Source organism: Falco punctatus (genome assembly GCF_963210335.1).
Source record: "Falco punctatus genome assembly, chromosome: 16".
Lineage (NCBI taxonomy): Eukaryota > Metazoa > Chordata > Aves > Falconiformes > Falconidae > Falco > Falco punctatus.
This window is the reverse complement of record NC_137596.1, coordinates 7261780-7276617: the sequence shown is the minus strand read 5'-3', so window position 1 is coordinate 7276617 and position 14838 is coordinate 7261780. Positions and strand designations below refer to the sequence as shown.

Below are 14838 nucleotides of genomic sequence, written 5' to 3'. Positions count from 1 at the left end.
AGACCACCTTCTCCAGGCAAAGGCAGATTTGCTTTAACACTGCCCTGAGATGATCACACCTAGATGCCAGCAGATGCGCTGGTTGGTTTGGTTTTTTTCCAGGGCCATCAACAAATGATCGATCCGCTTTCATCCTCACTGTACGCATGTGTTCCTCCACTCCTGCTGCCAGCGTTTATTCCCTTCTTGGAGGAAGATAAGCTCTGCAGATAGTGCTTGATTTATGGAGTATGGCCTTTGGACAGGCTGAAAGCACAAACTGCAGAAAGATGTTACAAAATCCCCACTGCTTTTTCCTAGCAGCAAGGATTTATACCAGCGCTCCTGGCCAACTGCGCCTTCCCTCCGTGCCAAGAAGGTCTCCTGCCTCCACCTGCAGCAGCTGCTTTTCCAGGGTGTTATTTAAGTGCATCAACAAGGATTTTTCTTTGGAAAGGCAAATGCACCGCAGTGCAGTTCTAGTGAGGCTCGGCGGGACAGCGCGACCTTGCAGGGGCCGAGCTGCAGCGCTGCCATCGGGGTGGCGGTCGCGGGAGGGTCCGTGCGGTGCGGGCAGGGGGGCAGCGCGGGCAGGGGGGGCAGGGGGGCAGCCCGTGGCCCCGCCGCGCAGAGCCGCGCTCCGCCAGCACCCACTGGTGGAAGCCGGGCAACCTGCACCGCAAAGCGGCACCGCCGGGCTTCAGCCCCCGGGCAGGGCTCCCGGCAGGCGGCATTCCCTTCGAGAAAGCCGAGACACCCCTCCCGCCCACGGCTGGGGGCTGCAGCGCGCCGGGGAGACGTGCCCACCTCCCCCACCTCCCCCCGAGCCCCCCCCGGAGCCCACGCAAACCCAGCACCGCTCCGGGGCCCAGCGCAGCGGGTGCTTCGTTCGCGCTTCGTGCCCTTCCCTGACCTGCTGCTGCCAGCGCCCCCCGGCCCAGCACGGGCCCAGCCCCCCAAACGCAGGGCCAGCCCGGGGAGGGCTCCTCGCCACCCCGCAGAGCCGAGGCGATGGCTCGGTGCTGCTGAGCTCCATGCTGCTCCCCGGAGCTGGCCTGGGACACCTCAGCTCGGTGCTGCCAGAGGAACCGGGGAAGGGCTGAAACGTCTCTGTGATCCCGGCACCCCAGAGCCTCGACGCTACAAAACGTGGATCTTGACGCTCACCGGGATGGGACCCACCGCTCCCAGAGCGAGCTCACATCCCCCCCTCCCAGCACCCCTGCGCAGGAGGCAGCAGCGGGACCGGGCTACGCAGGGCTCCCAGCAGGATGCAGCCCCCCTCTGCCCACCTCACCCCACAGCTGGATTTATCCCCGGCAAGCACGGAAAGAGGCAGCGGAGAACCCACCCCTGCAAACGCTGACCACGTCAGCGAAAATGAAGCAATTTCAGGTTCCCCAGAAACCCCAGCAAGGGGTAAGTCGCCTCGGCGGTTGGAGCACCTGAGGTTGCAGGAGACCTTGTCCGATCCCTGCATTCACACTAGGGGGAATCAGCACTCCACGGTTCTCCCTCGAGCAGCCACCAAGAGCTCCGAGCTGGCCCGAAGCTCTGCTGCCCTCACCTCCTCTCAGCTACAGAGGAATAGACAAAGAATACTTCACTGGGGCTGCTGGACCCAGGCAAGCCTCCAGCCACATCTGCTACTGTCCCCTGAGGGGACCCCACCACCACTCGGCGAGAAGAGCAGGCACCAGCCTGCATCACCCCACGACCTGCTTCTACTGCTGGTCTTTTACTTCGCCTGAGCTCAGGCTCAAAGCTTCCACAGATGCTCGAGATGAGCCAAAGCTGCCTGCCTGCCACGGGGCTGGGCGGGCAGGACACTGCAGGTGCAGGACACGTCGGGAAGTGCGGTGGGCATGCTGGGCAGCTGGATGTTCCCCCCATCCACAGGTCTCCAGTGTCCTAGGTGCAGGCTTCAGACCTGCCCATAAGGGAGCAACTCTTTATCAAGAACCCAAACTGGATCACACACAGATAATGACGCACAAGGAATCTTTTAGGCCAGGGATGCTTTAAAAAAAAAAAAAATCAGTTTATTTTACCTTACAAATGATAAATAATTTGGTTTTTTTTTTAAAAAAAATCATTTCAAGTGTGTTTTACTTCATGTTGCAATATTAAAATACCTTTCCCTTCTCCCCCCTTAAGTGATCAATACAAAAATAATTGACCAATTTTTTTTTTGTCAAAAAATCCTGTATTTTAGGCAAAAAGGCACATTGTGAAGGCTTTTCACCAGGAGGCACAGGGGTTCACAATGTTCACCCCAACAGCCTCTCTCCCCTCCCTGCTCCTTCTGACTTGAGTGGAAGAGGACACAGGAACCAGGCAGAACTCTTGCAGCGCTTTTTGCCTGATGCCCTCCAGACGTACACCAGGGCCAAGGTCAGCTTCAGTGTTGTCCCTGTTTTACATATAGGGGAAACCAAGGCACAGCAAAGCAGTACAACTACCTAAGAGCTTCTTGTGAATAGCTGGCAGAAAAGGATATAAAACTGGACGTAGATGTAGGTTGTCTTCTTCAAAACGACAGTGCAAACCCACCTGGGATCATCTTCCCCCCTTGGAACCACAACATCATCATGGTAGTTACAAGTCTCTAGATGTTTCTTTCTTTGTGGGAGAGTCACAAGACCAACACAGAAAGTTGGGCCTTCACTAGTCTAAACAGGGGTTAATTAGAGCCCTAATTACCAGCCCTTTAGGGGCAAAAGTCATTCCTGGGATACATCCCCCCATTATATCTTCTAGCCACAGGAAGGATGTAACGGCCAGACACTAAAAAAAGCTACAGGCAGGCTCTTGCTTTGGGTAGGCTCCGTACCTTCCTTGTTCAGGGTATGTGGTCCCATAAATCAGCTGTTTTCCCATTGGGAAATGCTGCTGTATCACCAGGAGGGGGTGAAGTCAGTGAAAGGGCTTCTTCGGTGGCAGAAGTGTTTGACAGTCCAGGTCATCAAAACCATTTCTCTCCCTGCCCTGACCACTCATCAGGATGCTCGGGGCTGGTAACTGATCAGAGCTGCCCCCTTTCACACCTGCTAACTCAAGAGCAGGGCAAAACACACCCCTCCTGGTGCTTCACCCCAGAAACCTCCATCTCCTGCTGCCTCCAGGAAGCTGGATCTCCCAGCAGCTGGCAGGAGAGCATCAACAGGCAGCGAGCTGAGCCTGCTTATCACAGTATGAGGCAGTGTCAGGTGGGGAGGGAGTCACAGGGGGCCAGAAAGAAAGGCACACACACGGAGCTCTCCTGGTACAAGGCACCGCTGTGAACCATATTCCTTCTTTGGAGCAGACAGCTCCAGGAGGCCCTTAGCATCATAAATAGTGGCAGGAGGCAGATGAGCTGCCCCTTGAAAAGGCCCGGCCTGGCTCTGCTAGGTCTCCTCATCCCAGAGACATAGCTGCTTCTGCGGCACATAGTAATCAAAGGTGTAGCCCTTCTGGCAGCTGCGGATGCCACATTTGTAAGAAGAAACCTTGCCCCCAGCATCGCGGCTCTTGCAGTACTTCAGCATGCATGGGTACCACTCGATGCTCAGCGAGTAGCTGCAAATGCAGGGTTTCCAGCGATCAGCACACAGCTTGCAGCGCTGCAGGTCAGGGAGATCCGATGTCTGTGGCAGGACCTCAAACATAGAGCCATCCACCCCTGCAGGAGGAAGCAGAGACATTGCTCAGGGTGCTGCCGAAAGGCAAGGGCAAAGGAGAGAGCCACCAAAGCAAGCGTTGCTCTCTCTGCAGTCTCCGGGACAGTCAAGGAGGGTGAGGTTAGGCAAAGTGCATTTCCAGGGGCTGTTTGGACACGAGTCTGAATAGGAATCGTGGGAGAAGAAGGGGCCCTGGTGAAAGTAAGCCAGAAGATACACCAAGCGTGTGAATGTATTTCTTTTGGGTGATGGACCAGGAGAAAGGTTACCTTGAAAACACCTGCCTAATCAGGTTCACTAGGAGAGCACCACCAAAAGAAGTCAGACATGCTAACAAATAAGACTGGTGCAGCATGATGTGCAAGCAAGCAATACAAATGCCTTACCCACCATAAAGACAGTGAAGGAGAAGCCAAAATGATCTGTGCTGATCACCAGAAACCTGGCAGAAGAGATCACAGCAGAACGCCAACTGGCTGACAGGAGCAGTTCCAAAGAAACCAGAGGAAACTTACCTTTCTCCAGCCAAAACTTGACATCTTCTTCTCGGGTGTAAATTGCTTCTTTGGCCTCTGCACAGACATTGTGGATGTGAGAGCTCAGCTGGGCCCCCTTGCTGAAGTTGACAGCTACATCCATGCTGAGATGCTCCAGGCCCCGCACCTCCTCAGCCTGCCGCACTGTCCTGGGATTTTTCTGCAGAGGATGAAATAATGAAAACTTGAATCCTGGTTGCAACGAATTATTCCTTATAGCATGTCGTGATTTCATGTCAGCATAAAATGATGTGCAAATGGATGTTCCTCTGTAAATGCACCTGCATCCTGTCTGGATGGAAGGCACTTAAACAGATGATAGTCTACCACTGCTCTGATGTGTTTCTGCCTGTGGTGTTTCTCAATGCTTTGTTGTGATGAATAGTCCCAAATCACTGCTTACTTCATTGGGTGATGTGGGGCAGGGATTTTCCCGGTGATTGCTCTAGCCATCCACTTACCCTGTGATATAGATGAGGCTGCACTAAATCATGCCTCATTCTAGTATAATAGTAGAACAGGATCAACACTATTGATGAACTTAGTTTAATACAGAGTGCCTCAAGCAGGAGAGGTGGTCAAAAGTGGGTCTGATATAGCTGAACAACCAGGCAGCTGCTGGGGAAGGCTATCCAGGCAGGACAGCTCTAAACCCCTTGGATGGACTGGAGGGTGGTGCTGGCACTGAAGCCAGCTGCTGGGTGCCTCTTACCTGCCGCAGCTTTGCCATGGACTCACTGGGGATGATCTCGTTGCGGTGAAGCTGTGTGACAAAGCAAAGCGCTTGGAACTGGCTCTGGCCTCTCTCCAGCTCCCCTAGGATTAAGGCACGGAAGATCTTCACCTCCTGACAAAGACACAAACACAGACAGTGAGAGTCTCAGATCTTTGGCATCAGTAGGGTGAACCAACAGGTCAGGGTCAAAGAGGAAGGTTCTGGCCAAAAGAACAAAGTCAAAGGTCTCACACTTCTGCTACCCCAGCACAGGGGCGTAGTCCCAGGTTCAATTCCACCCAAAAACTTGCAGCATAATAACTGCTGTCTGTAAAGAAGGAAGGGTTTTTGCAATCCCACTGTAGCAAGGACAAATTGCTGCTAGGTCACATCCCACATCCATGGCTTCCTCAAACAACAGCTGGGCGTTTCTGTCCTTTACCAAGAAGGGAGGCAAGCCTCCAAGGAGCCTCAGTTTGTTTTGTTAAACAAATATCACATAGCCATTATCTCCATGCATTACTTGGGGCAAGCAGTTGCAAATTTCCTCTGCCGCTTGTGAGAAACTGGTATCCTGGAGAACAAATTATTCATTTCTGACCCCAAGAGCCCGTGGAACAGAAATGAAAGTCAAATTGTTGAAGCCAGAAGGAACCGTTACGATCAGCTGCAGCTGACCTTCTTTTCTGCCTGGGTCAAGAGTTTTGGCATTTTATATATAAACCTTCTGGCATGGATTGTAGTCCATCACCAAAACCAGCCTGGAAAAGAGCCACAGCTGCTTTCACATAGACTCAGAGTACCTTGTTCGATAGTAAAATCTCCCTATACCCTGTTCTGGCATAAACCAACTGATTTCTATGCAGGTATCAATTCTTCTGGCTTCTTACTTCAGTGCATTTGTATACTCTGTGGGAATCCACCACCCCGTCTCGGTGTCAGACCATACTCGTGTAAGGGCTAAGCAGACGGATCGGAACAGTGCCTCCTTCTCAGTATGAAGAGCAATTACTGCCTTTTGGCACCCGCCCGCAGCCATCGCTCTTAACAATGTCTTCCACAGAGAACTGGACAGATAGTGGTGGCTAGGGACCAGCAAACAGAAGCTATGCCAAGCTGCTAAGATCATCCCTCTCCTCCTGAGCTATTCCTGTTGTATGGCTCATAAGCTCTGCTTCTTCCAAACCTCTCTCTGCCCTGAGAAGAAGGGAGCTTTTCTCTTTCCTATAAGCTCTAAGCAGTGGCTGTGCTGAATTTTTCTGCAGACTAGCTCATACGGCCAGCTATTTATTTCCTGCCTTCTATTTCATGTCCAGAAGAGAAAAGAGTATACAATTCAGTGCACATCTGGACAGCTGAAAGAACAGCTGCAATCTAGGATGCCTTTCCCTCCCCAAGACAGGAGAAAGGATTTTGCTGGGTGCATTTGTTGACTGAAAACACACCACGAGAGCAGGACGCAGAGGAGCTTTGGGAAGAAAGAGATACCAAAAACGCTTACGAAATTACTACAGAACCATTCTTTTTTTGACAGCTTTAATAGGAAGAATTCCCAATGAGACACTGGCACCACTGGAATGACCCTTGTTCCCACCTACATTTAGTCCACCTGCCTTCAAGCTGAGCTCCTCTGCTGTGATCTCCCATGCTGCGCAAGACTAAAACTAGTAGCTGACCCTGGCATATTCTTCAGTTCCAGATTTAATTTTAATTCACTCTGAACAATCAGCATTCAGTCTGGAAAATGCAAACAGGGATAGCCATGTTTTGCACTCAAGCCAAAAACCTCTACAGGCAGGAGATTAAAAACAGTGCAGCACTTCCCAGGTTGGAGGCAATTTTTGTAAAATGAGAGCATGCTGAGCAACTGATTAATCCTTCTCATCTGCCTATTTAAAAATTAGCCTTCAGACACCCAACTCTCTTCCCTCCTCACAGCTGATACAGATGAGAGATTCAGAGCTCTCATGGCTCCTGGCAAACGGTCCAGGGCTCCCAGCTGACCCCCCCAGCTGCCCCTGCAAAGTCCAGGCAGAGACAAGCTAAGCGTTCCTGATTTCCCAGTACTCAGGAGAGGAAGGACCAACTTTGTGTCACAACAATGCACGTCTGTCACATTTTTTGATACGTTTTTGGGTGGAAAAAGACTTTGAAGGTCCCTAGGTATAGGCCATTCATCTAATGGTAAGCCCACAAGACATGTGGAAAAAGGCTGATCCGGAGTGGCCATAGCAAGACACAGAGTATCCTGTCCAGTGCAAACGAGCAGCTCTCGGGCATCGAGACAAACACCTGCTCCCCCCTCCAACCCGAGGCTGGCAGGAGCAAGCTCGGAGCACACAGGGTCACTAGCCACCGCTGTATTGCCCTCAAAGCACCTTATGGTACTGCCTCCAGCTCCGGCCTCGCTTCCATCGCACCAACAAGCAAGCGACCCAGGGCTGCTGCTCATCTGATCTAAATATTTATCTGCCTACCTCTGTGTGCTTACCGATTTACAGGTTGATAAGTCCCTGTAACCCATGATAGAGTTCCCTGCGAAAATCATCATTGGAAGAGCTCGTTGCTAGGGGATGGAAGGCGGGAGAGAAAGGTAGGAAAAGGTGGTCTTGCAGTGGGGGAGGTACAGTTGCAGGAGGAAAGATCAGGGGGGAAGACAGTAAAGATGAGCGGGATGGTGTCCCACTGCACAACACATCCTTTCCCCCACCCCCAGAGTCTCCTTTTTCAGAAAGGCATGGCTGGTCTCCCTCGTGCCTCCCCACTCCTGCCCTTGGGCGCACCCCCAGCCAGCCCTTTGCTCCCCACTGCGCCTGGCTGCTTGGACGGGTGCGTTGAACAGCAAAGCCAGATCTGTGTCTGCCAGCCATGCCACCAGCCCTGCCGATACTGCTGCCTGTGAGAACCACCACCCTGAGCTGCCACCCTCAATGCTTGCAACCCCCTCCACACGATGGGCTTGGGTCCCCCAGAGAGGGGGTACAATTTCTTTGCCCCCCCTGCACCCCCCGTGCTTCTGGCCCACATCCCTCTCCCTGTCTCACTCCGCAGCATCTAAAAGAAGCAACTCTGGCATGAAGAGGGCTCTGGTGCTGCCTCAACTCCAGACATCAGGGGTTTCCAGCACATTTGTAGATACCAAGGGAGGTGCACTGGGAACGACAGGAATAGTTTGGCTTTGCCAGCACTGGAACAGCCAGTGAGCCAACCAACAGCTTTAATCAAGCCATTTTGTTCAAGGAGCTGGCTCCCACGGCATGCGCTGGTCTGAAGAGAGAAACCCCAGCTTTACCCACCTCCCAGCAAACCCAAAGCGGCCCTTGCTGGGGGTTTCAGAGCAAGGCTAAAGCTGTGCCGTGTGCTGGCCCATTTCCTGGGAGACACGTACCCTGCAGCGACTGCTCGCTCCTGAGCAAGAAGCCAGTCTCTTCTTTCCCCCAGCCCTGCTTCACCTCTCTCCCTCTCTCTCTCAAAGCCTCGCCTGGCTTTCCTTAGCTTTCCAGCTCTCCCTGCCCTGCCTATGCAACCTCAGGTGGAGCAAGAACCAAAGCTTGTCACATCAAAAATATGTCACACTTCTCACGTGGAAAGAGCCACCAAAGTTCTTCCTACGCAGAAACAGCCTTTCCCTCTGCAGCCACGTCACCTCTTTCCCACCAGCAGGAATAGGGTGAATCAGTGCCAAGGTGGGTACTCAGCCAAGGCAGCAAACAGCACCTTTAATTCTGGGCTTCTGCAAAATTTCCCAGCAGGGAACAAGTCCCAGCAGAACATTGCCTTTGCAGGGCGAGGACTCTCGGATGAACTTACCATGGGGGCACTGAGAATCCTTGGCCCTGACCCGCAGTCTGGTGGCGGGTACAGTTACAGCTGTTGTTTAGGGCTGGATGACAAACGCTTGGTGTAACAGAACAACCAGTTCTGCAGCCACGCTCTAACCATGGCACCGGAGGTAACCACAGCCTTGGCGTCCACAGCAAGGGGAGAGCAGCTCCCCGCTCCTAAGGGCAGAAAGGAAATCTGTGCACTGAGCTCCCAACAGCCCGGGATGCCTGCATCTAACAATGGGACTTCCAGCAAAGACTTCCCTGCACAGAGGAGCAGGGAAATCATCAAACTTCCTCCCTCCTCGCTCTGTCCTCGGCCAGCTCCTCCAGGGACTGCCATCCAGGGTGCGAGAACATTTCAACCTCCCTTTCTAGGGTTTATCCAGTAGAGACGTACAAGCCTGTGTGGTCTAGATCTGAGCCCAGCATCTCAACTTCACACTGAGCGAAGCAAACCAGTTCCCAGGGAAATAAATTATTTCAATGCCTTCCTCCCCACAGCCCATTCAGCTTTCCTGCCAATATTCTCTCCCCCAAGGACAGCAATGCTGCTGTGGGACCACTTTTCTCTTTGCTGTCACGTGTCTGCTCAGGGTGGGGGGTACGCGCAAAGGGGATGCGCTGCTCGGGGCACGGGGTAACACCGGCACTCCTGAGCCCAGTTCCTTACCCTGTCAGCAGCCTTTGCTGCGGTCAGGGCCCTGCCTGCACCGTCCTGGGGGAACAGCTACAGCTGGTCCTACAACACACAGAATTCTTATTGCATCCACACTGGGGGTCCAGCCAGCTGAGTTACCCTGAATGGGTGGAGATCATGTTTCTTAACCCCTCTCCTACTGGAAATGGCTAGAGCGAAGTCCCTTTGGTACATTGCCTCTTACATTCAGGTATCTATGAAGGTGAACTGAGGATGTGCTGGGAGAGCGGGAAGCACATTTTCAGGAGCAATAAAGTTTGACTCTGATTCTTACAGGCACTGAGCAGCCAGAAATCCCCACAATGCTCCAAGACGCTTGGAAGAACATTCTCTAGTTAAGCATTCTCATGCTCAGCATCCGGAACCTGAGCGATGCGTAAAAGTAACTGTCGGAGGCCACTTTTGAAACTGGATTTACCTAAGAAATGACTTCACTGAAGCCGCGGAGTGAGCAAAAGGCAGCTCCGGCCATAAAGGAGGAGTGTAGCCCTCCAGCCCTGTGCTCAGCTCAGCAGCCACCACGCTGCCTTTGTGTGTGGCACAGCTGCCAAATTACCCTTGAGTGATCAGTTCAAGGGAGAGCATTTTTAGGTACCTCACTACAGCTCAGGGTAACAAACACCACCATGTTTTAATGAGCCCACCCCATCCCTCCCGCCCTCCTTTTTATATTTTTGGTATCTCTATCAGAGAAGAGACTGTTTTCCAAATTGCACTGATAAAATCTTTGGACAGCTGCTTTCCTGTATCACCTGGTCATTTAGCACCCGAGATGACAGACCCCTGCCATAAGGGGGTCAAAATACTGCCCCACAATATCACATAATGTCAGTTTTATTAACAAGGAAACTGAAAGGACTGGCAGTGCAAGTGTTAAACTGCTATTACCCATGCTTTCTCCCTTGTGTTTCCAATGCAATTTTTCCAGCAATCAAAAGGAAAAAGAAACTTTTCCATACCTTTGTGCTGACCCTGGAATAAAACCACCCACTTTGTTCTCAGGCCACTGTTCAATATTAAACTAGAGAGATCACGCTATTCAAATTAGACACAACATTTAGGGTTACCATCCCCCCCTCACTCTTCTTTGCAATACATTTTATGTGTGACAGTACTGCAGTGGAAAAGGAGAAGCATTTTCACCAAATTCCTTCAAATCGCAAGAAAAGAAATGGTCTTCGCTACTGTGCTGCCCAGAAAACATCAAGTCCCAGTCTGGACTCCCACCGAGCAGTCTGTGCTGCACTAGAGAACGAGAAAAAAACCACCAACTTGGTGTGCTCTGAGGACATGACCCCTTCAGGTTCAGCTCTGGAGGGGAGGCAGAGGTGTAAGAGACATGAAAGTCCCACCTCTGTGGAAGACCCAACCACTGTTCAAGTCCCATCAGTGTCAGAACAGAGAAAGGAACCATGATCTCATTATAACTCCTTTCTTCTCCAGCCCCTGGTCTAGCAGCAGCTCCTTGTCAGCAAAGACATTTAAAAAAATAATTTAAAAAAATAGTATCTGCCTTTGGACTAACCCCCTGCAGTTTAAGCCAGAGAAGCGGAAAAATCATTTGTGCAAAATGTGGCCAGCATCCTGGCCACAGCATGACCACACAATCTAGCTAGGGAAAGCCAGATCAACAACCCCAGCTGCTTTTACCAAGATGAAGAGCCTCAAGACCTTCTCTCTGGAGAGGAGAAGTTGTGTAATGTTAGAGAGATGAGCACCAGAGCAGAACAGGGAAATGCCTGTGTGCAGCCAGAACAGGTCAGAAGGGGAGGCCCGGCCAGGCAGCTGCCTGCTCGCATCATTAGTCACTGCACCACAAATCCATCTCGGTTCTTTATGTTTTTCTGGCTTCTTTCAGCTGTTTTCTAGCAAAGCCATGAAACTGAGAGAGCCAGTACCCAACTGTTCTGAAACTGAAGATTAGCAATGGACTTCTGCAAGTCTGATGCTTGCAAAGCCTTCCAGGGACCATCTCCTGTTGTATTTCCAGCAGGAGCTGAGGGGCTGCATGGAGCTAAAGATCTACCACGCTGAAGTCAAGATACTTTCAGACAACCTGTACCCAGAAACAGCTCAACTATAATAAGGATGAGAGTGAGAAAAGAGCTAACATATGCTTTGCTGCATTTGTAGATGAGATTTGACAGTAAGCTCCCCTGAAGAAAAGCTGAAGCAAGTGGAAAAATGCTGAAACAATCAACAGTTCAGAACACCTGAAGTCCCTAAGTCACTTCCCAGGCTCCCAAAGGGCTGACCTAGAGGTTCTATAATGAGTTTGGATTTCCCTTGGCCAGAAATACACTGCCACTTGCAGATTTAAGAAACTTCCCTGGTGTGCCATGTCCTGTTGCAATTAAAAAAAAAAAAACCAACCCAAAAACCAGGAGTCATGGTACTGCTTCCCTTCATGTGTGCTGGAGTACATGGAGCACGCCATCACTTCCAAACCCACCACAGCTTCTGCTAGCATCTCAGAAAGAGGTGGGCTTGACCATGCACCCTCCAGATGGATGAGGGTCATCAGAGAGGCTTGCAAGGAGACGGGGACCAGAGAACAGCGCTGAAAGGGGAAGAGGCAGCAGAATAATCCCTGGCTAAAGGCTCCAAGGTTCACAACAAGGTTGTGACACCACACCTTCCTATCTCATGGGTTTGAGCTTCCTCCCACTGCAAACCAAAGTCCACCTGAACAGTCTGAACAGAGGGCTGGAGCAAGACAGCGCTGCCCGGGGAGCCGTGCCACCCGCGGCGCCCCATGGCCCTTCCCGTGCCGTGGGGAGCTCGCTGCACCCCGCCGGGCTCGGCGTGCTCCGAGGAACACCGCGCTGGTCCAGGAGCTGCCACCTCCCGCCGAGACGCGGCACCTTTGGGCTTCTGCTCGGCCATAGCGGCCACCCCCCCCCCCCCCCCAGAGCGGCCACCTCCGCACGCCGGGCCGGGCTGGGGGGGCTGCTGTCAGCCTCACAGGCAGCTGTCAATCAAACGCTTCCCACACCACACACGTGCTCCCCGAGGCAGCTCCTGCGCCCAAGGAACCAAGCGCACCCCACGGCCCCGCGGGGTGATGCTCCGGGGCACGGCACAGCGCGGGCACCCCCACGCGCGGAGCCCCCGGCCCCGCTGCTCCCACCGGCGGGGCGGGCCGGAGCTGCGGGGGGCAGCGCCCGCGGGGGCTGCAGACAAAGGGGCAGCGGACCCTTCCCCACGCGTGCAGAGGGACCCCCCGCCCAGGCGCAGCTGTGGCTCCGGCGCTCTCGGCCGGGGGTCGCCAGGCCCCGGCCCGCCCCCGAGGGGGTCCCCGCGTGCTGGTACCGCCGGCACCCACCCCCCAACGCCGCCTCCCCGCTCCGTCGGGCTCCGCCGCGGGCACCCCGGCCGCCCCCCGGCCCCCAGCCCTACCTGTCTGAAGTCCGCGGTGAGGGTGACGAGGGCGCCGTCGGCCGTGCGCAGCTCCAGGCTGATGCAGTCGGAGCCGCTGTCGGCCTGCAGGCTCTCCTCCGTCACCTGCCCGCCGGGCAGCCGCACCCGCACCCGCAGCTCGGCCCTGGCCGCGGGGCCGGGCGCGCCGGGCAGCGGGGCCAGCGCCAGCCACAGCAGCGCGGGCAGCGCCGGCAGCCGGCGCCGCGGGCCGCGCATCCCCCCCGCGGCGCGGCGCGGCGCTCAGGGCAAGGCCGGCATGGGGCGAGGCGGCCCGCCGCTCCCCAGCCCCGGCCCGCTGGGCTGCCTCGGCGCGCCGCCCGCTCGCCCTTCTCATTCAACCCTCGGCGGGCTTTTCCCTCGCCCCCCCGCCCGTCACTTCCTCCCCCAGGCCCAGGGCCTGCCCCACGGAGCCGGCGCGCCGCCCCGCCGTTAAAGGGCCAGCGCCGGCCGGGCCGGCCCCCGCAGCGGCCCCGCTGTGCTGCGGGGGGGTGGGGGGGGCACGGCACGGCACGGCGGCTCCCGCGGTACCGGCTCCTCCGCGGGGTGGCCGCCCGCTGCAGCGGGGGGAGGCAGGCGAGGCCCGGCTGTCCCGCCGCACGGCGCGGAGCCCCGGCGCGGTGCCGTGGCCGTGGCCGTGCGGGGGGCAGGCAGGCGGGCCGCACGCCCGGCCCGCAGCGGGGACCCGGGTCGCTTCAGACTCCGGTTCGCAGGCAAAAGGCGACCCCCCATGTGCCCGCCGCCCGCCCGCCTCCGCGGTCACGCCGTGGAGGACCCCTTGGATTTCCAGAGCCCCCCCCCCCCAAACGCTGCGGCGGTGGGCCCCGGCCCCGAGGAGCAGCTCTGCACGGGGACACTCGGAAGTGAACAGAAACAGCCCCCGAGTCCCCGCTCCCAGGCGGTGGGAGCGCTGGCGTCCGAACAGTGCTTGTGGGGCCTCACACCAGTCTAACCCTAAACCTCCACAACCTCCCTCGGACAAACCGTCCCCTGGAAACACTTCCCAGGACAATCGCAGAGCTAAACCAGGACAGCCGAGGGGAAGAAGAAGCGAAGGGGTGCAAACGGGAGAAAAGAGACAGACGGGTGGGCTCAGACAGGGAGGGAGGGGCCGGAGGGCCAAGGTAGGAACCAGCAGGGCAGCAGTTCCTGTGACAAAAGCTGCAGGAGAAGGCCTCGCTCATGGCTCACAGAGTATTTATTCAGAGGAGATTATGCAAAAAGGCAGGAGGACCCCGCAGGGGCTGGAAGGGAGAGTGCCCCGGGCCAGCGGGCACAGATAACCCGGGGAAGACTTCCAGCTTCTCGGCCCAAACCGGGAATCCGCTTCCCTGTCGCACCAGGGTTGCTTCAGGTCCGTGGGCTCGCAGCTGAGCCCCAAGCACCAGCGCGTGGTCCTGTGTCTGTGCATCCTGTGTCTGTGCTGGACGGAGGACAAAGGATAACGGAGATAAGGCTGTGCTCCCTGCAGCTCCACATCTGGGGGAAGTGCTCTTCTAGCTGTGGGTTTTACCAGCACCCACTGCGCACCTGGGCCCTGGGGTGGGAGAGGTAATTCAGGACTGCCTGTACTGCGAGGTTGGCTCGGAGTAAGTGTATCCTTTTTTTCTCCTGGTACCTCTGAGAGCAAAGGAAATCGGGAAGGCGGCTGCCTCAGAGAGCTCTTTCTGAGGCTCAGCACCTTGCCAGGAACACCATAGTCCTGCGGACTGCGATGTGAGCAAGGCGCAACTGAACCTTGAATCTGACACGGGAATGGTAGATTTGATTCCAGTCCCAAAATGAATGGACACCGACACAAGAAATACTGGAGGCTGGGGAGTGGGTTCAAAACACTGGCAGGCAACAGAACTAAAGAGTAAGTGGCTCTTTAGCAGATAGTGGAGAAAAGTATTCAGGGAGGACAGAAGCCGAGAACTTTGCTGAGATTTGAAAGAGACAGAAAACTGACAAGTGAAAGGGACAGACACTGCTGGCCCACATCCCAGCAAGAGACACTTGAACA

At 55.0% G+C, this 14838-nt stretch overlaps 1 protein-coding gene across 1 annotated transcript; it reads right to left on the bottom strand.

Annotated features, from left to right (window-relative positions):
• Positions 1-2004: 2004 nt before the first annotated feature.
• On the bottom strand, positions 2005-13216 carry OAF (out at first homolog). Its single transcript, XM_080366518.1, has 4 exons — positions 12816-13216; positions 4890-5024; positions 4157-4337; positions 2005-3643 (listed from the first exon to the last, which is right to left on the bottom strand). Exons 1-4 carry the CDS (start codon positions 13050-13052, stop codon positions 3369-3371), a joined length of 828 nt encoding a protein of 275 aa, XP_080222644.1. The 5' UTR covers positions 13053-13216; the 3' UTR covers positions 2005-3368.
• Positions 13217-14838: the final 1622 nt, after the last annotated feature.

What these genes read in the sequence shown, in the direction of transcription:
- OAF (XM_080366518.1), bottom strand. Translation starts at nt 13,052, where the DNA reads ATGCGCGGCCCGCGGCGCCGGCTGCCGGCGCTGCCCGCGCTGCTGTGG. An exon ending in CCATGGCAAAGCTGCGGCAG is followed by an intron (nt 4,338 to 4,889) that starts GTAAGAGGCACC and finishes CATCCTCTGCAG; the next exon opens with AAAAATCCCAGGACAGTGCG. An exon ending in CAAGTTTTGGCTGGAGAAAG is followed by an intron (nt 3,644 to 4,156) that starts GTAAGTTTCCTC and finishes TTCCTCCTGCAG; the next exon opens with GGGTGGATGGCTCTATGTTT.